Raw genomic sequence first — 23,636 nt, 5'->3', positions numbered from 1 at the left:
TCACCATGATCATCCCCAGAGTTGATGATTGGCTTGTGGCTGGTATATTCTGGGACCTTCCAATAGCTCTACGCGCCTCAGTTGTAAACAGCCGATACTGGCGGATATACTACTCCATTCCTCTTATTATTGGTAGCCTTCTAAGCTCCACGAAGGCGCCACATATTTCCTATCCACGTCAGCCATTGCCTGCACCAGAGCAAGGGTTCTGTGGCTGTGGCATCCGACCCAGGAAATTTCAAGCGGAAGTTTTGTCACGAGTGGGGCAGCTGAGCTAGGCTATTGCATTTTCACTAGCTAAGGGTCTAGCTTTGGAGGGGTAGATTCACCTGCCAGACACTTTTAAGCTTGTTAACTCACCGCAATTAATTTTCTAATTGAGATATCACCCAGTCCTAAAATGTGGCGGAATTGCCTCGTGGCTTATCTTACATTAAGCTGCAGGCTGTGCAGTGTACATGATGCGGTGTAAAGCTCCGGAAGCTGCCGACCGAAATGGAGTAAATAAATCAATAGTCGACGCCAAGATAAACAAGCTTCGCCCCTTTAGACAATTCATTTACCGCCTTTTCAACAATCACGAAAAGACAAATTATAGTAAAGTCAATTCAGACTCCGGCCTTGATGGAATCATGAAGAAGAAAAGACAACCAATTCCCCCCCGTGGCTGAGCATTGAGTATCACAAGACTCTCTTTATTCCGGATCTATCACATCATTCTCTTTATCTGAAATGTGGCGCAGTAAATAGAAGCGATTGGAAGTGGCTCAGGAGTGGAGCGGGGTAAGCGCCATTAATTCCGAATGAGTTGCGCATGGCAATCGATCGCCTCTCAAATGTTTGCGTGGGCAAGGATCCACCATATAATTGGATGCGAGGATTTTCCGGTATCACCTCGATTCCCCTTCTGCTCAGACACTCGATCGATCGATTTGAACCAAATGTTGAATCCTGAGGCTCCAAGGCTCTCAGGCATCACGCTAAAACAAAGCACGTGGAAATCAAGGGCTAAACCTATTCGGTACCCCAATAGAGATTGCATGCCATTTACAGACAAGAATAACACTGGATTCGGGAGTAACATCCAATTCAACGGGGAGCTTCTTTAATGAAGCCTATTGATAGCTATTTGCGGGCTGATGAATTCTATTGAGGACCATTCTAGGTAGAACAAAGTACAGCCACGTGGCAGAGGAACAAAAGATGAGCATGGCATGTATGTTATCTTTTCTTTGTCGTTCCTGGGAAATGAGCTCCTTGCCTACTTGAATGCACCCTGTAGGCCTAATAATGGCACTGCCTTTGTACTTTATGATCGGCATAAGAATTATTTTGATATCACGCGTCTGGTCTCATTGCTTCGAGATTCAACGATGACGCTAAACGCAGTACACAGCAGGTATACCTTGCCATCGAAGAGCTGAAGTATATATAGAACATACTTTACTCTTCTCAAGAGGCTACAAGCCAAGGAACATTTCCAAGGTCGAACGGGCCGTCCCAATGAAGTTCTTAGAAATGAATCATGTTGTGACTTTCGGTGTTATACTAGCATCGACTGCCACTGCATCATACTTCCCAGGTGGTCTTCTTTCCGGCAAATTTACCTCGGTTGACAAACGTTCTGTACCAACTGTTGGCAGTGATGGTATATGCTACACTTATACTGTTGAATCAGCTGATACCTGTGCCAGTATTGCCTCGGCTTTCGGTATCACAGTCGCAGAGATCGAGAGTTACAACTCGGACACATATGCCTGGTACGGCTGCGATGACCTCTACCAAGGTGAATTTATCTGTTTGAGCAGTGGATCTCCCACTATGCCTGTCGCTCTTCCACATGCCATATGTGGCCCCCAGGTACCGGGAACAGCACGACCTACCGACATGTCCAAATCCCATCTTGCTTCTCTGAACCCTTGTACTTCAAACGAATGTGTAAGTTCAATACTCGCAGAATGAGTTCAAAGTATGAACTGACTTTTGTAGTGTTCAACTGAGGGTCAGTGCGGTACTACCTCAGTATATTGCAGTTCGTCAAAGTGCATCTCGAACTGCGATGCTGAAGCTGCAAGAGCAGTGACGAGTACAACTTCCAGCAAATTATCCACATCCAGCAAGACCTCTACCAAATCGACCACTTCGTCTACGTCTACGTCAAGTAAGGAAATCGAAACAGTGACCTCCGTCACCACGGAAGTCCAGGTAACGACTACGCCGTGGTCAATCGCAATCTATTCCGAGAAAAACTGCAACGCAGATGATACCGGTGCTGGCTACTATGTTCTTGGGGGAACCAACTATGAAAACACGGGCGAATGTCTGACCCTAAGTGGGGGACACACATCCACTGACTCTACTGGCAGCGCCTCGTGGTGCCAGTGGTACGAGGGAGATGGTAGCAAAGGCTATGTGAGCTGTGGAGAATCAACACTTGTCAAGCCCGGGTCGTATTTCATTTCGTCTGGTCAGTGCTGGACCTTTTCCGATAGTGCCTGTCAGGATGACTCTGGTGAGATAGATAATAATGCCCTTGGGTGTCAAGCTTACTTGAGTACGATGTGGAATCCTAAAGTCATTGGGTCTATGCAATGTGCGTATGTTTGAATCAATTTGGCAGTCCTGTTTGGTTTCAATTGTTAGGTAATGCTTTTCAAATCATGGTGGATCTAAGCAATTTAAAGATTTTCAAGTATAGATAATTGGATATGAGTAAAATACACAGAACCATTAGGTAGTTGATCTTCCAAATGTCGTTGAACGCCTGCGTTTTCAGTCTTAATCTTGCTATCTGCATTCAACTAGGTTGATCAATTCTGTATAGCGTAGAAGCAGGGTTGAAGTAAGCCTCGTACTCCACTTCTTCATCACCAGGAACATCATAATGGTAGTGGCCACCTTTGCGACTACCTTCAGCGTCAAAACAATGGGTGTGCTCCATCCGTAATCCCGAATTCTCGGGATCAGCGCTATGCATCACCGTCAAGCACACAACAGGAGCATCAAAGACATGATAAGTAAGCCATTCCTTCTCCAACTGCTCCCGACTTCGAAAGGGTAATTCTTTTGGAAAGTCAGGCATAACATGAAACATAGCTTTCCCAGACTTAAGAAGAAAAACCCCACCAAGACTGATCGGATTCGAATCTCCATAAACAGCCTTCAATCCGAGACGGATACAGTTCGTGAAGTTCTGTTCCCCCTTTCTCCCCCTCGCGGTTATCTTCAACACTTCACCTGGATCCCCAAGGGACCCATACAAATTCATCATAAGCGCACAGTTCGTGCTGGCGGCATGCTGACACGACGAAAACCCCTCGCCATCAATCTCAATAACTCTCGTGTTATTAGTAACCTTCAAAGAATCTGGATTTTCGAAATCCGGCGAATCCCCTTCTGAGATCCAGGATATATTTGGCGCTAGCTCGGCATTATGACCCAGATCCTGGAATGGAGCCGCCCCCGCACCGATTAAAAAGCCCCCAGCTGGTGACATTTGCATATCCTTTGCGAGCGACAAAAGGGAGTATTTAGCATCGAGATTCGGGGATGGAAACAGGTTGCTCTGTCCACCGATATCGGCGATGCAGGGGTTTCCTGAGAGGCCGGCTGCGGCGAGGTTGAAGGGGGGTTGTCGTAGGTCTGGACAATCCACGACACGGGCTGTCGCGTGCGCAAAGTTGATTTCTAGGGTCTTTTGAATGATGGTTGCTAGCTCACCCAATGGTGGAGGGTCTCTTGGATGGACTGTGACGCTCATGGTAATGTGTTTGGTATGTTAGTCAAGAGTTTGTACTCCGTGGAGTGAAAGTCGATGCGGGGAAATTATATACGAAAGTGGCGTCACTTTCGCGGCTATTTCCGTTGATCGCCCCAAAGACAGTAGACAGTAAGCACTGTATGCACATACATGGGGCTTTTCTCTTTCCAACCAAACACACGAGCTAGCACCACTCTTCCTCTCCTCCGGAGCGTCACCATACATTAAATTCATTTTTTGTCCGTTTACTACTTTTACAAGTTTATTATGAACCAGTCGAACTGGTCATGTATATCCAGTGTAGAACATTCCTCCTTAGGCGCAAGTGTTAGTGGACGGGTGTAGAGCCGCATCTTGCGCTTTCACAGTGTAATTTGTTACGAAGGGAATATTCAAATCGAGCAGTTAGGGTTAACAAAGACGTTTCCAAGACAAAGAAAAACAGATTGATTAGCGTATAAATGCTAGGGTATCTATATTCCAACGCCCAATCATCAAAGATCAAGTAACAAGGACAGGCCAAAGAAACATATTTTCAAGTTTTCAATGCATGTGGGGTTGGATCATTGTAAATGACAGAAATGACTTTCAAGTCTTGCCACTCATCAGTGATCGGATTCCGTAAATACCAGGCCGACCGTAGAGACCAGTAATCATTCCCATAGCCCATGCTCCCGCTTATCGACTGTCCTCTTGGATGGACCGCCTAGCCACTCCGGTCGATGTGGAATCCAATCGTGCCAACTGGGACTCTGTCGGAAATTTGACAACAAAGTTTCTAAGCGGGAGCGTTTGCTCCATGGCCAGCGAGTTGAAGAGAAGTGCGACTCAAAAAAGGTCCGCAAAGATGAAAACGATGGAAGAGATCCTGGAACGGATGCAAGCCAATGACTTTGTTCATGACTTGCCTCTTTCTGCGAACGCCACGCATCCTGCTCAGCGGGATCCAAGCACCAGACAACAATATCACCACGACGACGCCAGTCATCGTGCCAGGATGTGCTCCAGGTACGCCAGCACTCGGCATAAGAGCCCCGGACAAGGCTGTGCATGGTGGGTTCCAGCTGGGCGAAGAATATGAGATAATCGGGCCACTGGTGAAGACCTGGACTTCTGGGTTGAAATCCACTTATGTAGCTTGGTTGGCGAGGTAGATAGCGTAGCCCACCAGCCATGTTCTTTTGCAGGAAGTGGGCTGGATCGTCGTAGAACTGGTCGGCCTCGTCGCGGTAGATTGCTTTCTGTGTGTCACTGAGATCGACTGGAGGTTCGCAGGACAGGGCCCATGCATTGATAGGATGGACCATATGAGACCGCCACGGGGTGCTGTGGCAGGGCATCAGGAATCCAGCGGTAATAGTTGTATCGTGGCCGAATACGTTCAGATCTGGTTCGGAATGCGCTTCGTATTGGCCGCGGAGGTAGCCAAGCACCTTTAATGGCCCCGAGGCATGGTATACAGACGTATATATGGCGATTACCCCATTGACGAGGATAAGGAAGATGAGTGCGAGCCTCCTAGGAGTCTGGGAGCTGAAAGTAAGAGCAGGCCAAAAGAATTGCACTAGACGGGGTGCAGCCAAGATATGAAGGGATGGGAGCAAAGGATAAATGAAGCGGACTTCTTTATGCGAGATGAGGGAGAGGATGAATGGCATCAGGATACATATTGTTGCCAAGTGTAGTCGAGTCACTGCCCGTATTCTCTCAGAAGCCGAGGAGGCTGAGAACCGCGTGGTCAATGTAAGATATAGACCCGGAACAGCAAAAGGAAGCAGAGTGGTGAGCAGGAGTGGGTAACCCTCCGTCATATAATAGTGCCAATTGTTACGCCCATAGAACACTGCTAGTGACTGCGCAATATTAAAGTATAGAAAACGGAGGGGAGGAAATGTCCAGATCCCATAGAAGAGACGGTCTGCCACTGCTGATGCACCTAAAATTGCAGAGCCGCAAAGTAGGATCTCCCGAACGAGAATTGTACGCTGGACCGAGGAGATCCGAAGCCAAGCAAGTCCTGCCAAGGTCATCCAAATTATGATGTTAGTTGGTCGGAGAATACAGGCGACTGCTGCCAACGACAGGCATTGGCGAAGGTTTAGTAGCACTTGGCGATCCTGAGCCTTGACCCTCTCCCCAGCATATTTGCGGTTATCTCCGGCTGGAAGACCAGCTAACCATTGCCATGGCCACTGATCCAACGCGACAATGGTAAGAGTTGTCTCCAGGCAATTGGACAAAGTTCTCGTCGAGCAGAACCATTGCCAAGGATTGAGAATCGTAGCGATTAGAGCTGCCCATGCGCCTCGAGAATCTTCGCCGTAGATGCGACTAGCGAGTCTCCAGGTGTAAAAATCACCCAAAGCCGACAAAACGGCCTGGGCAAATTTTGGGGCGGCGATGAGAAGTTCGGCGCGCGTAGAAGGTATGCAAAGAACGGAGGCAATCGAATCGGTCGCTTTGTAAATTGCGGCAAACAGGAGAGGATGGAGAGAGGATCGGAGTCGGTGTTCCCATTCCTGTGTAAAACGCGATCAGCAGCCATCCGAGACGGGTCGCGCGACCTGGCATCCCCGTACTCACCCATGTCAACCAAGCGCCTTGCTCTTTACCACCCTGATTTGTTCCAAAAGCAATCTGCCATGCTGGCTCCAGCGACTGGAAGAATTCATCTGGCTGGAAGAATGTGCGAACGGCGAGCGCATTGGCAAGTCGGAAGGCGATGAGGTAGAGGAGGATGTGGACGGTCGGGGCGCTTGCGACGCGACGCGGGGTAGAGGTATTTGCATGAGGCATGATCTAGATGAAGAGCTAGCAGTTGTCGATTGGACCAATCCCGCGACAGTTACTGGTCGCTGGCGGTGCTTAGATCATGGTGGATGCCGCGACGGCGAGCATGACATCAATCAGGAGGGGGAAAAGAGCGACCGCGGGGAGTCAATGACCGGGCCGGAATCAGGAACGAGCTGATTGGAGAGATTAATTTGATGATAGGTAATGTGATGGATACCAAAGGTAAAATTGAACGCGCGCTCGTGTAATCCTGCGCTTAGGGAACAATAGAAGTGGAGGGATGGAAGAACTCGCGACAACCTGCACTTAAGGGAAAGACACTTGCACTTAGGGGAATAGCGGCGGATCTATACGCCACTTGCCAATTCCACGGTCCAACATACATAACTGTTCTAATTGTCCCCTTACTTCCTTTTATTTCTTAAGAACAATTTCCGATTTCTTAAAAGATCGCTTCATTGTATACCTTTGGTTCGGCCTCTTCTCTTCTGGACCTTTTCAAACTTCTACTCTTAACATCTTCCCCGCAAAATCCACCATGGTTGCCAACGGGTCTAATGGGTCCAACGGGTCCTTTTCCCAATACCATGCCGCCACAACTAATGAGGCCATCCAAGCTGAGAAGGATTATGCTGCTCACAACTATCACCCACTACCCGTCGTCTTTGCCCGTGCTCAGGGTACTTCGGTCTGGGACCCCGAGGGACGTCACTATCTCGACTTCCTCTCTGCCTACTCTGCCGTGAATCAAGGCCACTGCCACCCTAAATTGATTGCCGCCCTGGTTGATCAGGCTTCGCGAGTCACTCTGAGCTCGCGCGCATTCTACAATGACGTCTTCCCTCGCTTCGCCCAATTTGTTACCAGCTACTTTGGCTTTGACATGGTACTGCCCATGAATACGGGTGCCGAGGCTGTGGAGACAGGAATCAAGATCGCTCGGAAGTGGGGTTACAAGGTCAAGGGAATCCCAGAGAACCAGGCAATCGTTCTGAGTGCGGAAAATAACTTCCACGGACGGACAGTAAGTTGCCCACATTCTACCCCTTGTAAGACATGACGTATGCGGAATTGGTGGCTGACCGAGTTGTGCCTTGCATTAGTTCGCCGCCATCTCACTATCCTCCGACCCAGAGTCGCGCGAACACTACGGCCCTTACCTTCCTGGTATCGGTTGCAACATTCCCGGCACCGAGAAGCCTATCACGTACAATGACAAGGCTGCTCTCCGTGAGGCCTTTGAGGCGGCTGGGCCTAACTTGGCGGCCTTCCTTGTCGAGCCCATCCAGGGTGAAGCTGGTATTGTCGTCCCTGATGAGAGCTACCTGCAGGAGGCCCGCGCCTTGTGCGACAAACACAACGTCCTCTTAATCTGTGACGAGATCCAGACCGGTATTGCCCGCACTGGAAAGCTCCTTTGCCACGAGTGGAGCGGAATTAAACCCGACCTGGTCCTGCTGGGTAAGGCCATCTCTGGTGGCATGTACCCTGTATCCTGCGTGCTGGGAAGCAAGGACGTCATGCTCACTATTGAGCCCGGTACCCACGGTTCAACTTACGGCGGTAACCCATTAGGCTGTGCCGTCGCCATCCGCGCCCTAGAGGTTGTCCGTGAGGAACACATGGTGGAGCGGGCTGAGAAGCTCGGCCATATCTTCCGCCAGGGTCTGGAGGACCTCAAGAGTCCCCTTATTCAGACTGTCCGTGGAAAGGGTCTTCTCAATGCGATCGTCATTGATGAGTCCAAGACTAACGGCCATTCTGCCTGGGATCTTTGCATGTTAATGAAGGAGAAGGGCTTGCTGGTACGTTTTGAAAGATGATTCTCCAGAACCATGAAGAGAAAGCTAATTTGCATGCACCATTAGGCCAAGCCAACTCACCAGAACATTATTCGTCTCGCCCCGCCACTGGTCATCACTGAGGAGGAGATTCAGCAGGCTCTGGAGATTATCAACCAAGCTGTGATTGAGCTCCCAAACCTTAAGGGAGCTGCAGAGGACCACGTGATTCCTTCCCCAGAAAAGAAGGTCAAGATTGGTATTGAGAACTAGAAACCTTGGACCATGAGTGGGTTACAAGTCTGGACCCGGGCCCACAAATTACAATCTACAAAGGAGTCGACGTGGCCTGCTGCATGCTGCAGTTGACATGCCAGCACACAAAACTGATAGACAGAGGGGGTTTTGGCGGACTCCCTCACGATGTGACGATGGAACATAGACTCTACAAAGATAGGCTGATTAGGCGTCGGCTATCGGTAGCAAATCAGAAGATCTCCAAATTTTGTAACTTCTACAATTTCTAAGAAATTCCTCCGTAAGCAAACACAAACGGCAATTCGCGGTTGGTTGCGCCTGGCGGGTTTTGGTGGGTCTTATCCCGTGAATTCCAGTATTTAGTAGGCGAATCAATTGGATCTGCCGTGACTGGTCACGGATTAAATAGGCGAAGAGCTTGGCCAGATCCATCACCCCACGAACTCCACTTTTCGCTATCGTCGCAAGCTTCTCGAAAACGGGTTTAGGCTCGGTTTAGGGGCTACAAGTTATGCATTTCGACTCTGTACATGTCGGGAACACGGAGACTTCAAACTCCCGATCACCGATCACCGATCACCGAATCACAGTTACATTCGAAAAGTGGTTGACTTTGGAACTGGGAACGAATACGAAATCGACAGCTTCAAATGCTTCAGTATGATTACTCAGCAGTGTTCAAATGCTCCATGGAACTTCTTGGAAAACAAAATGGCCTCGGTTAATGACTTGGTATATTTGGCCATGCAAGACTCGGCTTATAGTACCACATGTGGATTAATCAATGTTACATGTAGCTTGTTGGACAGATAACTAGGTTATCTAGAAGAGTCATAATATGATAGGCATAACTCCACAATTGTCCACTCGGACTTTGAATTCCCCGGGAAGCTTTCGAGTCATGTACCATGTCCAAGATTTCTCGAATGTCCATTCACCGATCCAGTTTCTGAGTTTATGGAAAACATGGACCTGACTCACACCACCTCACCGTTTCTTCTCTTATGATCCTGTTTTCCCCTCCACTACTATTAATTCCATTCCGGTTTCAGTGGCACGAATCCCGCTTATCGGACATCTGGACCCACTACTTTTCTTCGGCGCTAACACACTAAAGCCGGGGCTTTAAGATTTCCTTTATAGCCCGCAATCTCGGTCTTTCAGACCGTTGTCCTTTTTTGGAGTCACTATTTTCCCCCTTTCTCTTTCCAGGCTTACTTTTCTGTTGAGCTGTCGCCTGGAAAGCATTCCATTATGTCTGCTCCTGATCCCACGACACAGCCTGTGGTCGTGGATGATGAAAAACTACCGCCAGCCGAGGCAACAAGTGCGAGGTCCACATCGGGGGAGGAACCCAAGGCTCCAAGTCTTGATGTCGATGTCTTGAAATCGTCAAAGAAGAAATGGTACAAGCGACTCAATCCGTTACGATGGCAGACACCGCCACCTATACCTGAAGAACGAACTCCCTCAAGAGAATATGGAGCCTCGTTTCTAAGTGTGGTTTATTTTCACTGGATGTCCCCTTTAATGAATGTAAGTTTGTGTTATCTCTTTTCGATTTGAATTGTCAGCTAACCCAATATTCAGGTGGGATATCTTCGTCCCCTCGAGCTTCAGGATGTCTGGACAGTCAACCCTGATCGTACTGTCGACATTCTAGCAGCTCGACTAGATGCCGCATTGGAACGTCGTACAGCATCAAAGAGTAAACGCCCACTGACCGCCGCGCTGTACGATACATTCCGCTTTGAATTTATTCTTGGCGGTATTTGTCAATTTTTCAGCTCGCTTCTTTTGGTCTTTGCGCCTTATCTTACCCGGTATCTAATTGCATTTGCCACCGAAGCCTGGGACGCCAAGGAGGCGGGTAGTCCTGCTCCGAATATTGGTCGTGGAATGGGCTTTGTCGTCGGAATTACCCTTATGCAGGCCCTGCAGAGTGTATGCACGAACCAGTTCTTATATCGAGGACAGATGGTCGGTGGTCAAGTGCGCGCCGTTTTGATTTCCTTGGTCTTTAACAAGGCCATGAAATTATCTGCTCGTGCTAAAGCGGGTGGAAAGGCGAGTGATGAAGAGGTTGCCGCGCTAGAAACTGCCAAGGAGGAGGCTCTGGACCCCAAGAGGAAGAAAAAGAAGTCGGCCAAAGACAACAAAGCTGTGGCTGATGTAAATGGAGTGGCAGGCGATGGCCGCGGTTGGTCCAATGGTCGAATCATTGCTTTGATGAGCATTGATGTCGATCGGATTAATCTTGCAGCTGGCATGTTCCACATGATATGGACATCTCCTGTCTCCATTATTGTGACTCTGATCATGCTTCTCGTGAACATCGGTGTTAGCTGCTTATCCGGATATGCCTTGATGGTCTTCATAATGCCTTTCCTCACCTTAGCGCTCAAATTCCTGTTGAAGCGACGCCGAGCAATCAATACAATCACTGACCAGCGTGTGTCTCTTACACAAGAAATTCTGCAAGCTGTCCGATTTGTCAAGTTCTTTGGTTGGGAAAGCAGTTTCCTTGGCCGTCTTAAGGAAATTCGTGCCAAAGAGATTCGGTCTATTCAGACCCTTCTGGCAGTTCGCAATGCCATCCTCTGTGTGGCGATGTCGATTCCTGTCTTCGCCTCCATGCTATCCTTTATCACCTATGCTCTGACCAACCACGATTTAAACCCTGCGAACATTTTCTCTTCGCTTGCACTGTTCAACTCTCTCCGCATGCCGCTCAACATGTTGCCCATGGTCCTCGGTCAGGTCACCGATGCCATGACTGCCCTGAACCGTATCCAGGAATTCTTGCTCGCGGAAGAGCAAAAGGAAGATATCAAACAGATCGAGGATATGCAAAACGCCATTGAAATCGAAGATGCTTCATTCACCTGGGAGCGTCTACCATCAGAAGAGGAGAAGCCTGGCAAGGTCAACAAAAAAGCTGCCAAACTCCTCCAAGCAACGAAGGAAAAGGAAAAGACTGACCAGGAAAAACCATCGGCACCATTCAAGTTGGAGCATGTGAACCTCCAGATCGGTCGAAATGAGCTCCTAGCGGTTATTGGAACTGTCGGTTGTGGCAAGAGTTCACTCCTCTCAGCATTGGCTGGTGACATGCGTGTCACTGAGGGCATGGTCCGAATGAGTACCACCCGTGCGTTCTGTCCACAATACGCCTGGATCCAAAACACCTCCGTGCGCAATAACGTTCTTTTCGGCAAGGATTACGACGAGGCTTGGTATAACGATGTCATTGATGCGTGTGCTTTGGCTCCCGACCTGAAGATGCTACCCAATGGCGATGCGACTGAAATCGGAGAGCGTGGTATCACGGTCTCTGGAGGACAGAAGCAACGCCTGAACATTGCCCGTGCTATTTATTTCAATGCTGAGCTTGTTCTCATGGATGACCCTCTTTCTGCTGTTGACGCTCATGTTGGTCGTCACATCATGGACAAGGCTATTTGCGGACTGCTCAAAGACCGATGCAGAATCCTTGCGACTCACCAGCTGCATGTTCTTAATAGATGCGACCGCATCGTGGTCATGGATGAAGGCCGGATCCACGCTGTCGACACATTTGACAACCTCATGCGCGATAATGAGCTGTTCCAGCGCCTGATGGCAACATCTGGACAAGAGGATTCGAATGAGCAGTCTGAAAAGACAGAGGAAGCAGGTGATAAGGTAGAGGAAGCACGGGAAGTTGCTCATAAAGAAGCTGAAGCTGAGAAACCTGTCGGCGCTTTGATGCAACAAGAAGAGAAGGCTTCATCATCTGTTGGTTGGGACGTATGGAAGGCCTACATCAGAGCCTCTGGAAGCTCCTTTAACGCGTTCGGCATTATCTTCTTCCTGTGTCTTGCGAACGTTGCCAGCATCTGGAGCAGTTTGTGGCTTTCTTACTGGACATCCGATAAATACCCCCAGCTTTCGATGGGCGAGTACATCGGTATTTACGCTGCATTGGGTGTTAGTGTTGTGCTCATTATGTTCGTCTTCTCGACATACATGACGACATGTGGAACGAACTCTAGCCGGACAATGCTTCAGCGTGCGATGACCCGTGTGCTGCGTGCCCCAATGTCCTTCTTCGACACTACCCCCCTTGGGCGTATCACCAACCGCTTCTCAAAGGATGTTCAGGTTATGGATAATGAATTGTCTGATGCCATCCGTATGTATGCATTGACGATGACGATGATTATTTCTGTCATGGTTCTGATTATCGTCTACTTCTACTATGTAAGTCATCAGCTACAAGCTATACTGTTGAAAACATATACTAACACTTGATAGTTCGTCATCGCCCTTGTTCCTCTGGTCATTCTGTTCTTTGTCGCCTCCAACTACTACCGCTCATCCGCCCGTGAGATGAAACGCCACGAAGCAGTCCTGCGATCGAGCGTGTATGCCCGATTTGGCGAAGCCATCACCGGTGTAGCGTGCATCCGTGCCTATGGCGTCCAAAAGCAGTTCGAGCGAAGCATCCGCGACTCCATTGATGTTATGAACGGTGCATACTTTTTGACTTTCTCAAATCAACGCTGGCTCAGTGTTCGACTGGACGGTGTGGCCACCTGCCTGGTCTTTGTTATTGGTGTTTTGGTCGTCACTTCCCGATTCAACGTTTCTCCCAGTATCTCCGGCCTGATCTTGTCTTATATCCTCTCCATCGCACAGATGCTGCAATTCACAGTACGACAACTTGCGGAGGTTGAGAACGACATGAACGCCACTGAGCGAGTTCACTACTACGGTACCGAGCTGGAAGAGGAAGCTCCCCTACACCTAGCCGAGGTGCCTGAGAGTTGGCCCGAGAAAGGTCGCATCGAATTCAAGAACACCAAGATGCGATACCGAGCAGAGTTACCTCTGGTCCTCAAGGGTCTCAGCATGGATGTGCAGGGAGGTGAGCGTATCGGTATCGTCGGCCGAACCGGTGCAGGCAAGTCGAGTATTATGTCTGCCTTGTTCCGTTTGACCGAGCTATCCGGCGGTACTATCCAGATCGATGGAGTCGACATCTCAAAAATCGGTCTATATGACCTTCGCTCCCGTCTCGCTATTATCCCTCAAGACCCCGCGCTGTTCAAGGGTACAATCCGCAGCAACCTCGACCCCTTCAATGAGCACGGCGATTTGGAACTCTGGTCCGCTCTACGTAAAGCTTATCTCATCGGCGAAGAGACTCTCGGCGACACAGAAGTCCTCGCTGACCCTGCCACCGGAGCCTCAACCCCCGTCACAGGCAGCGACGCAAAGCCCCGCCTCACCAACCGCTTAACCCTCGAGTCCCCCGTTGATGAGGAAGGTCTAAACTTCTCCCTCGGCCAGCGCCAGCTCATGGCACTCGCGCGTGCCTTGGTCCGCGACGCACGGATCATTGTATGTGACGAAGCGACCTCCTCCGTCGACTTCGAGACCGATCAGAAGATCCAGCATACAATGGCTCAGGGATTCCAGGGCAAGACATTGCTGTGTATTGCGCATCGTCTTCGCACAATTATCCATTATGATCGCATCTGCGTGATGGACCAGGGCCAAATTGCTGAGATGGATTCCCCGATTGCCCTGTTCGATAAGTCAGATGGTATCTTCCGGGCTATGTGTGAGCGCAGCGGTATCTCGCGACAGGATATCCTGAACCAGGATTGAATCATTCCTGAATGATGGAAGTACATAATAAAGAGTTCTTTCTAATTTCTATATACACAAATATTCGGTATGCATATATGCGATGAGTTGATATTTCAATGTCAAAAATGCAGATAATGTCGCTATTATTAATAGACAAAATCAGTTCCCATTTACATATAGAATATGGGGACCTGTGAAATCGACGCCGAAAATGACAGCTTTCGACGCCAGAAACGGCCTTCTTTCCACCCGTAACATTTGCAGGGGAGCCAGCGCTTCACCGCCCCTGTCCAGCACCATCACTATTTTGCACCCACCTAGCGTCTTTAGTCATCATCAACCGGCTCTGATGTTTGGAACTTATTCGACATTCATTCCCTTAGATTCCACTTGCGACCGAAACGACGCCGAAAATGGCTTCCCTCTTTAGTCCCATCCAGGGTCCCTCCCTCCTCGCCCTGCCTGGCTGAGCGCCTATAAGATGCTCGTTCCCCCCCCTCTATCAATGTCCTCACAGTTCCCCAATTCTCTTCTCATCTGTTACTCCTAACTCCCAAATCGACCTCGCGAACCTTACTACTCGTGTTTCCAGATTCCACTCCTAGTCATTCATCTTTGCTTTCCTAAATGGCAGGCTCACTTGTTCAGTCGGCTCAGAGTAAGGAGTACCAATACTAGTGTGATCCGAGTAGGAGTGCATGCTTTTATTTCTTATTCTAGAAGTTCCCTTAAGTATAGAAGGGCCAGTCATGTCCGGTTAGGTCTGGTAGGCCCTAACCGCACACCGCCCTATACTTAGTCATCATCCCGTTATCACATCCTCCCCTACCAGCCAATACTAGGCCCTTATAGTAAGAGATATAAGCTAGCGAGATAATAACATAAGAATATTCAAAACACGTCGCTTCTGCGGATAATTCCAGACTGGATCCATCCGGCCGGATCCATTTATCTCCGTCTAGGTGCTCGCGGGTTGATCCGGGGTAGTTCAGGGGAAGAGACTTACGATCAACCTCAATTTCAAGGGCAAAGGCCTCTTTTCTCGTTTAGCGAGGTGTGTGTAGGTCTGCCGCACAAAGAATCGAGCGCTATAGACAAGGAGAGCGTCCGAAGATAGCACATAACAAAGGAAATCAAACGAGTATATCTCAAAGGTCTTTATATCGCTTCAGGTGACGACAGCGAGGTTCAAAGAGCTTTATTAGTTATTTTTGAATCACGTAACCGGATTAGCCCGCGATCCCCACACTACCAATCGTTAACAATAATAAAGGGCTCTTACGGTCGCTTCCGATTAGTTTAATCAGAATTAACCTACAAGCCGTTTGCTATATAAAGCGCGAGGATATCTCCATCTCTCAACTTTCATAATTCTCTCAACTTCAACACCTTCGCAACCCCCACATTTTGAACACTTTCGCGTCCTTTTAGACACTTTTGCTTCAAAATTACCTTGTTTTCACGTTTCCATACGTTTTAATCGTGAATCATGGCTAGTAAGTATACCCCGGGTATCCACTCACGTGTTCTAACGCCGCTGACCGCTTACTATCTTAGGAACACGCAAGACCCTAACCCCTAAGAAACCCAAGGCTCCCGCAACCCCTAAGAAGCCTAAGGACACTAAGCCTAAGGCGTCCGTAGACGAGCGCGAGATAACCGCTAAGGAGACTACTAAGTCTATTATCAAGGGTCCGTCCGGTAATAAGACCCCAAAGGACAAGGATAAGGCCCGGAGCCTGCCTAGGAACCGAGCATATTTGCTTACTCAGCTACGCACGGGCCACAACTGGTTATCCACTTACGCGAAGAAGTTCGGCTTCCGCGACGATGATCAATGCGAGTGCGGAGCGCGGGAGACGGTCAGCCATGTATTATTGGAATGTCCCAATCTACGAGACCTGCGGGTGGAATTAAGAAGAAATGCCGGGGACGCGTTTCACAGCGTGTCGAGTCTGCTGGGAGGCTCAAATGAAGGTGAGAAAGGTAAACCAGACATCGTCTCGCGAGCCAAAACAGTGCAGGCTGTGCTGGACTTCGCCGAGGCGTCACAGCGATTTCGCAGTCGTGCGCCATAAGGGCAGCCTAACGATGGGAGCGGCAATGGGCCACGATAGGCCGTGACGAGGCTCTAAGTTCAGGTCAGAAAGTGGATCACTCCACATGTACGTACTCGAATATATAGTTGCTGTATACTGCATATCGCTTCGGCAGTTGAACCCTGGATTGAGGTACAAGTGTGATAATTCATCTATATGAGGAAATCCAGCTATTTGTAGTTGCAGCAGCTCATCTCCCTGCTGCCTAGCGGAGTGTCTGCCTAGCAGGCAGCCACTCCTATAGATCTATATATATCACGTGACCTAGGATCCAACTTCGGCGAGAGGTCGGTGTAAATGAATACTACTAGTCTACTACTACTACTACTACTACTGTATTTGGCCCCGATTCAAACACTTGCGCTACACAAATCACCCCACGCATATTCATATGCTCCATATGGGGGCCATTCACAATATGACCAAAAAGGCAGTAAGATATGCTACTACCGCCTACTGCAATGAGGTCGGTAAAAGAGTGGCAAAAATGAGTCTCACAGGCCCAACGACAATCATATCCAAATCGCGTAAATAAGCGACGACCAGACATCTCAGGTTCAATTTGGGAATGCTCAATTTGTATTCATACAGGCAATCAAATATGGACTTATCAGACCCTGTAGGGCTTGGCTTAGAGATAAATAGCTTGATCTTTCCTCGATAATTGAACATTAACCATCCATCAATTTACAAATCTACCATCCAAGACTCAAAGAATCAACCGATCTTTCGATCACCCACTTCAACCATCAAAATGCAGTTCATCACCATTGTCATTGCTACCCTGGCTGCCGTTGCCTCCGCCTCCTCTGACTTTGAGAAGCGCACCTGCGTCGCCAGTATGTGTATTATAATTCCAAATTTGGATATTCGCTAACATTCACCAGACTACGATGTTGCCTGCACATCCAGTAACCCCTGCTGTGATAGCTGGCAATGTGTTGGTGCCACTGAGTGGAACGCCGGCGTCTGCATCCCTAACTAGGGCATGCAAATGTCGACCTTCTTTTGTTTAGCGGTGATGGATGTTTTCTTTTGTTTTAGGACAGGAATAGATGGAGTCATAAATAGGCTGGTCTCATATTGACTAGACCAAGAATAATATTCGAGATTTACTTTCGAGTTCCTTGTTTTGCGATAAATCCCTGAATAATTTTCGATGTGTTTTAGAGCCTGAATTCCAGTGACTCGATTGAGAATATCATTTGCTCAATGCATACGTCAACCAAGGTGCATACTTTTTCTGACACATCTCGAAGCGTTATTGCATAAAACCAGACCGCTCTTTGAGCCGCATGAAGGGGCCACGATGTTACCCAAAGTACGAAAACCTACGGGCCAGCTCCCACCATTCGAACACTCATCCATACAAATGGTATCAGAAAATACCTGCTCAGCATGCAGCTGGACCCAAGCACGCCAAAAAGCATGCCACTACAACGCCATGTCAAGATATTCTACGGCGTCCACACTCGAGGAGCATGGTCCCTAGGCTCGGGCCACGTCAAGTGATTGGTTGAGGTCCGAACAACAAAATCACCCCTATCTCAGAATCTTTACTCCGACGCCCGTGTACCCTAGCAGTCTGCCAAAAGTAAAATCCCTGAAAAGCAGAAATTTTGACATGTCGGACGCCGCTCCTGAGTGGGATAACCTTTACTCAGCATCCAGAGAATACTGTAAGTTGTACGGCCCCTAGATGCTCTAAGTTGGATACATAGAAGTGATGATGGGGAATATGGTTCGTGATTCAAACTTGCACGTAAGTTTAACAGGAGCTGTTGACACATAATTTCAAAAAGCAGCGGCTGACTTTATTGTAAATTCTGAGGTCACATAGACTTCTAGGTTTTCAGCTTCGGGCAGCATATGCTTCTGGCTATCAGCGTCACCCGGTATGCCATCTCTACATGACTCAACCACTGTTGTTTGTCGTCCTTCTGATTCCCATAGCTGCTTGAAGTCGCTCCTCCTGCGCGAACTGCCAGTTGCTAGTCCAGTCGTAGCCTCGTTCTGAAGAGTGCCAAGAGGATAGGAACGCCCTGTGTTCGGAGTTTGGTATGATTTGTCCGTGGATGCACGAGATTTGAATAAAGGCCCGTAAGTTGGAATGCAGGAAACAACGACCTTTTCGGTTTCAAATGTTGTTAGTACTCGGTGAGCTCGAAGAAAACGCGTAACATTTCAAGATTTGACTTACACCTAGGCTGACCTCCACACAAGACCAGATCACGATACTTTTGCTGTCCGTGTAGGTCTTTAAGGCCTTAATAGTGAATATACGGATGACCTGAATCACCGTCACGAAGAAGCCGAGAGCAAACAAACAGATGAGCAGAAGTTTCTGCTTGGTCCTAAGCTGCAGTCTCCAGAGGACTGGCAGAGGGAGTGCGATAATTACTATGTCCAGGCCTATGCTTATGCCTGCCAAGCAAAAGTAGAACGGTATTGTGTCGATACAATGACCTTCAAGCGAGCTATCCCATTGTTTTGCAATCTGTGTGATACTGTTATGAAAAACATGTTCTCTAAAAAGGCTGATCTAATCAGAGGAGGCTTACTGGTGTGCAGGACATCGACATGATGAACGTGAAGATCAATTGATTAACGACGCAAATGGCGATGGTACAGATTACTATTTTTCGATATAGAGCAACGACCCCGCCAATGCGCAGATATGAAGCTAGCAAGGCAACCTTGAAGCCGAGAAGATCGAGACAGTAGACAGGCCCACCAGCGTACTGTATCTAAAGCAAACAGAATATTTAGTGGACAGGAGCCAATGATTTCATTTTATCACGGCACATACTTTGCTGAAAGGGATTACATTTTCCTCTGGAAAAAAGGCTGAAGTGAGACCCTGACCCCATCGTGTTTCTTAGTGAAAAGTCAGCCAAGTCTGGTCACCAGGAATGGAGGGTTTCCTGGGCTAAGCATCAACTCACGAGCCACAGCGATGCCAGCATAACCAAGTGTCAGGGCAGAACTCGCCAATGCAGCATAATCGTCAATCCACAGAGACCGATTGCGGCTGATTCTCACGTAAAACCGCAGGCACACGGCGAAAAGGGAAAAAATCGAGAAAGCTAAGCAGACGCCAATCACCTTCGGGATCTCGCTGTTTGGATCTTTTTCGTTGAGATTATAGACCCAACCCATGATTAAATTGGTAATTCACGGGTATGGCTATGGAGTGCGAGGAAAAGGGTATGCAGGGGATAAGACATTTTTAACCATGACAATATGGATATTTTAAAACTCTTCGCAGCAGCAATAAATGAAATAGACTTTTGGCCTGCATAAAGGCATTGACAGGGATATAGATCCTGTTCAAGCCGCGTGGGAACAAAGTACAACAATCCGCTTTGTTGGCACAGAGAAAAAGACTTTAACTATAGTATTAATTTCAAATACGTAGTACATTACGCGTAAGTGTAGGAGGCAATAAACGAAACTGCGCAATTTCGAATTAACTAGCTCCTAGCCTGCTTTAGCGTAAAACTTGGAATACTAGCTAGTTCTAGCACTATAAAGATTTGGGGGCCAAAGTCTGCTCGCTTAAAAAACGAGAAGCTAACTGGACGGGTTATTTACCCCGCTAATATGGGGTTAATATCTTCCAGTTTTCTGCCGTGTTACCCCCGTCTAGCTCATGCACTAGCCGAGATTGAGCACGTAATCTGTGTATAAAGTACGAACAATTCCAGACTCTAGAAGTGGAGTCTCATGGGCTAAAAAATGGTCTGCCCCTGAATTCTGCTCCTGAATCATACATATGGGCGCACACCATTAAACCCGAAGTAGATATATAATATGGCATCTGGTACCCCTGCATTAGACTGATACTACCCAAGATGCTTTTCCGCAAATCCTTCATCGCCTCGTTATTGGCAGCACTGCCCCAGGCATTGGCCTCTTCTGCCTGTCGTTGCTTCCCGGGCGATTCTTGCTGGCCATCCGAAAGTGCCTGGACAGAATTCAATAAAACTATCGATGGGCGACTGATTAGTACTGTCCCACTTGGCACCCCATGTCATGTGCCAAACTACAATGCTACCGCTTGCGCAGTATTGGAAGCTGGATGGGAGCTTCCAGAGGAACAGTATGTCGATTTTTATGCTTAAATATTTAAGGTGCCAAAGCTCAAATTGTGATTCTTCTAGTTACGAATCGTCTTCCTCTGTTATGGCCCCATTTTTTGCCAATGGAACCTGTGATCCATATCACCCTGTCTCGAAGCCTTGCACCTTGGGCAATTATGTTCGGTACAGCGTGAATGTCACCAGCCCGTCTCAAATTTCATCCGCCTTGAAATTCGCAACAGAACACAACATTCGTGTAATCATTCGAAACACCGGTCATGACTACAATGGCAAGTCGACTGGAGCTGGAGCTCTTGCAATCTGGACCCACCATCTCAAGGACCTAGAGATTCATGATTACAAGGACACCCACTACACTGGCAAGGCCATTACTATGGGGGCTGGTATTCAGGGGTTCGAAGCCTATGAGATTGCAGATGCCAACGATCTCCAAGTTGTTGGAGGTGAATGCCCCACTGTTGGTCTGGCCGGTGGATATAGCCAAGGAGGTGGACACTCGGCACTTTCTTCCCGGTACGGGCTAGGTGCCGATCAAGTCTTGAAATGGGAAGTCATCGATGGCCAGGGCAACTTTATCACCGCCACTCGAGATAACGAGTATTCCGATATCTTTTGGGCTCTGAGTGGTGGCGGCGGTGGCACCTATGGAGTCGTCTGGTCAATGACCTCGAAGGCGCATCCTGGAACCCCGGTTTCTGGTCTTAATTTGACCTACACCAGCACCAATCTCACGGCGGATACCTTCTATAGCACCATCGAGAAGTTTCACGAGAGCCTTCCTGCTCTCGTTGACGCAGGTGCTATGTGTATCTGGTACTACACTAACACTTCCTTCGAGATCGCTCCCATCACTGGCCCTAATATTCCTGAGGCCAAGTTGGTGAATCTCCTTGAGCCCTTTACTACAAGCCTTGACAAGCTGAACATCAACTATACCTTAACGACAGGCCAGTACAGTAGCTACTACAGCCAGTTCAAGGATATGCAAGGCACTATCGAGGTTGGCACCGCGCAATACGGTGGCTATCTCATTCCAAGATCGGTGGTAGAGAACAACAACAAAGCTCTGGTTCAAGCCTACCGTGAGATCACGGAAGCCGGTGCGACCTTCATTGGTGTGGGTTTAAATGCTTCACACAAAGTCTCTGGAGACGTTTATAACGCGGTCCTTCCTGCCTGGAGAGATGCACTGATTGATACAACTTTGACCACCCCTTGGGAGTGGGATAATGGCGCTCTGATGCTGGAACGTCAAAATAAGATGACGTATGAGTTTATTCCCAAGCTGGAAGCACTCGCCCCCAACTCAGGTGCCTACATGAATGAGGTATGTCTATTAAAGTTTACCACGATTTTGTTTTATTTTAAAAATTCCGCTCAAGTCACTCACCGCGTTTCAGGGTAACTTCCAGCAACCCGACTTCCAGAGGGTCTTTTATGGCAGCAATTATGATGCCTTGCGCAAAGTGAAGTCCAAGTACGATCCTAATGACATCTTTTATGCCAAGACCGCGGTTGGATCTGCCGAGTGGAGAGAGAGAGAGGATGGCCGGTTATGCAAAGTGGACCAATGGAAATCCTCATGGGTTGAGTTTGGTACTGTATAAAAGTCCATGCGATGGTGACAGTAATAGACATGGGCATGTCATGAGATGCTTGCCAAATAGACAAATTTGTAGCAATAGCAGCTAAGAAATGATCGGGTCTTTAGATAGTTCTAATACAGTGCTAGGTTTTTTAGATCGATTATATTCTCATGCCAAAGTGCGGTCTTACTATATAAAAAGCAGGACTTAGCGATAGGCTTAGGCATTATCATCATATTATGGAACGTCAGAATCGATATGGAACGGTGTCGAAGAAAGTGGAAGTTGTAATCATCCAACTTATAGGCTACGAGCCACCACGCCACAGGTGCCCTTATCCTAGATCTCTCATATTTGTTAGCTTTTAGGTTAACACTTACAGTCAATGCGCACCTTTTATCTCGGAAAATGGGGACGTGTCGTAAGCGGGCTTAGACTGTAGCCGAATCGGGATATATATCTTGACCTCGAGTCAAGCTAAGTGAGTAAATTTCAGTCCGGGCTCAGGCAGGTTTTCAGGCTTGAGTCTTGCTGAATAAATAATTGCTCGGCCTAATTAGGTGAACTACTCATATTCACTACAATCAAGCGTTAGGTTAGAGAATGGATCAGACGGTTACACCTAGGAGGACCGCCCGAAGGGCTGCTGAGCTACGCTTAATTACGTGATCCGACAATGTGGTCATGCATCTAGACCGAATTGATGAAGACGTGGAACCCTTCAAACAATTCTCCTGAATGTACCGAGCTATCTGCTCTCAATTTTTATTTTGAGTTCGTTTGACGTCGTCGAACAGCCGTCAAAGAGGTGATCAATTGCTGATATAAGGCGTGGGCCCACTTTTATTCTTTCTTTATGTTTCAACGAATATTTGAAGTACTACGAACGTTTTCACAAATGTAATTCAGTTTGAAGCAGCCTCCAATGGCCATTGATGCGTAGATTTGCAACTGATAATCTTCACAATGTATGGGGAGTCCTCAGGGAGTACTCAGTGGGTAGCTCACCCCGACCCACCATGCTCAGGGTGAACGATCAGGAGTGACGTGAGAGGTTGTCCTATGTGTTCTCCGCTTGTAGCCGCTCAGTGTAAAATTAGAAAACACTCTCACCAAGGGTGTAGGACGAGCCGCCAGTGAGCTCGCACTGGGCAACAGTCCTAGCCAGGCTGTTGGGACAATGGATTCATACCTTCTCGTGGTGTCCGGTGTTAATCCTCCTTGAGGAGACCAAATTGAATCCGACGTGATTGTGCGGTCCGGCCCGGTGCGTGAAGCGACCGCACAACCACACCAAAATCAGGGGACAACAAGGGATATGAAAACCATCTGACTTCTTTTTAGCCGACTCGCACTCGGGCCCAAAAGCTGGTCTTGCATTACCAGTGAAAGTAGTGTCGCCCTAGAAAGAAGACAGGACACCCCTAAGCTTGCATACGGTCTGGGATCGCATCGTGCGAGATGCGGCGAGGCGGTAGTGAACCGGTGACACAGGCAGTCAAGCTGATATCGGACAGACCTCGTTCAAGGCCTAGGAGACCTCGTTAAGACTCGAACTCGTTAAGGCTCGAAGATGCCGCCTCGGAAGACCTCGTTAAGGCCCAGCCACGGGCAACCTT

The 23,636-nt window shown here is 48.3% G+C and overlaps 8 protein-coding genes across 8 annotated transcripts; 5 read left to right on the top strand and 3 right to left on the bottom strand.

Annotated features, from left to right (window-relative positions):
• Positions 1-1,503: 1,503 nt before the first annotated feature.
• N7520_006248 (uncharacterized protein) lies at positions 1,504-2,607 on the top strand (the record flags this gene model as incomplete). Its single annotated transcript, XM_057140182.1, has 2 exons — positions 1,504-1,938; positions 1,990-2,607. The coding sequence occupies 2 exons, from the start codon at positions 1,504-1,506 to the stop codon at positions 2,605-2,607; spliced, it is 1,053 nt and encodes a 350-aa protein (XP_056994188.1).
• Positions 2,608-2,797: 190 nt separating this feature from the next.
• On the bottom strand, positions 2,798-3,760 carry N7520_006247 (uncharacterized protein; the record flags this gene model as incomplete). The annotated part of the gene is made up of 1 exon (XM_057140181.1): positions 2,798-3,760. One exon carries the CDS (start codon positions 3,758-3,760, stop codon positions 2,798-2,800), a length of 963 nt encoding a protein of 320 aa, XP_056994187.1.
• Positions 3,761-4,413: 653 nt separating this feature from the next.
• On the bottom strand, positions 4,414-6,556 carry N7520_006246 (GPI mannosyltransferase; the record flags this gene model as incomplete). The annotated part of the gene is made up of 2 exons (XM_057140180.1): positions 4,414-6,279; positions 6,344-6,556. 2 exons carry the CDS (start codon positions 6,554-6,556, stop codon positions 4,414-4,416), a joined length of 2,079 nt encoding a protein of 692 aa, XP_056994186.1.
• Positions 6,557-7,091: 535 nt separating this feature from the next.
• On the top strand, positions 7,092-8,607 carry car2 (ornithine-oxo-acid transaminase; the record flags this gene model as incomplete). Its single annotated transcript, XM_057140179.1, has 3 exons — positions 7,092-7,577; positions 7,657-8,358; positions 8,422-8,607. The coding sequence occupies 3 exons, from the start codon at positions 7,092-7,094 to the stop codon at positions 8,605-8,607; spliced, it is 1,374 nt and encodes a 457-aa protein (XP_056994185.1).
• A 1,239-nt stretch (positions 8,608-9,846) lies between these two features.
• N7520_006244 (ATP-binding cassette transporter YOR1) lies at positions 9,847-14,247 on the top strand (the record flags this gene model as incomplete). Its single annotated transcript, XM_057140178.1, has 3 exons — positions 9,847-10,128; positions 10,183-12,834; positions 12,889-14,247. 3 exons carry the CDS (start codon positions 9,847-9,849, stop codon positions 14,245-14,247), a joined length of 4,293 nt encoding a protein of 1,430 aa, XP_056994184.1.
• Positions 14,248-17,082: 2,835 nt separating this feature from the next.
• Positions 17,083-17,313, top strand: N7520_006243 (uncharacterized protein; the record flags this gene model as incomplete). The annotated part of the gene is made up of 2 exons (XM_057140177.1): positions 17,083-17,167; positions 17,216-17,313. The coding sequence occupies 2 exons, from the start codon at positions 17,083-17,085 to the stop codon at positions 17,311-17,313; spliced, it is 183 nt and encodes a 60-aa protein (XP_056994183.1).
• An 809-nt stretch (positions 17,314-18,122) lies between these two features.
• N7520_006242 (putative integral membrane protein (Pth11)) lies at positions 18,123-19,487 on the bottom strand (the record flags this gene model as incomplete). The annotated part of the gene is made up of 5 exons (XM_057140176.1): positions 18,123-18,455; positions 18,529-18,825; positions 18,890-19,075; positions 19,138-19,205; positions 19,274-19,487. The coding sequence occupies 5 exons, from the start codon at positions 19,485-19,487 to the stop codon at positions 18,123-18,125; spliced, it is 1,098 nt and encodes a 365-aa protein (XP_056994182.1).
• A 695-nt stretch (positions 19,488-20,182) lies between these two features.
• N7520_006241 (FAD-dependent oxidoreductase) lies at positions 20,183-22,038 on the top strand (the record flags this gene model as incomplete). The annotated part of the gene is made up of 3 exons (XM_057140175.1): positions 20,183-20,430; positions 20,492-21,758; positions 21,832-22,038. The coding sequence occupies 3 exons, from the start codon at positions 20,183-20,185 to the stop codon at positions 22,036-22,038; spliced, it is 1,722 nt and encodes a 573-aa protein (XP_056994181.1).
• Between the last annotated feature and the right edge of the window lie 1,598 nt (positions 22,039-23,636).

The sequence above is a fragment of the Penicillium odoratum genome, assembly GCF_028828045.1.
Source record: "Penicillium odoratum strain IBT 22623 chromosome Unknown utg000005l_segment0_segment0, whole genome shotgun sequence".
Lineage (NCBI taxonomy): Eukaryota > Fungi > Ascomycota > Eurotiomycetes > Eurotiales > Aspergillaceae > Penicillium > Penicillium odoratum.
Note: the sequence above shows the minus strand (reverse complement) of the source record. Positions and strands in the feature narration are given on the sequence as shown.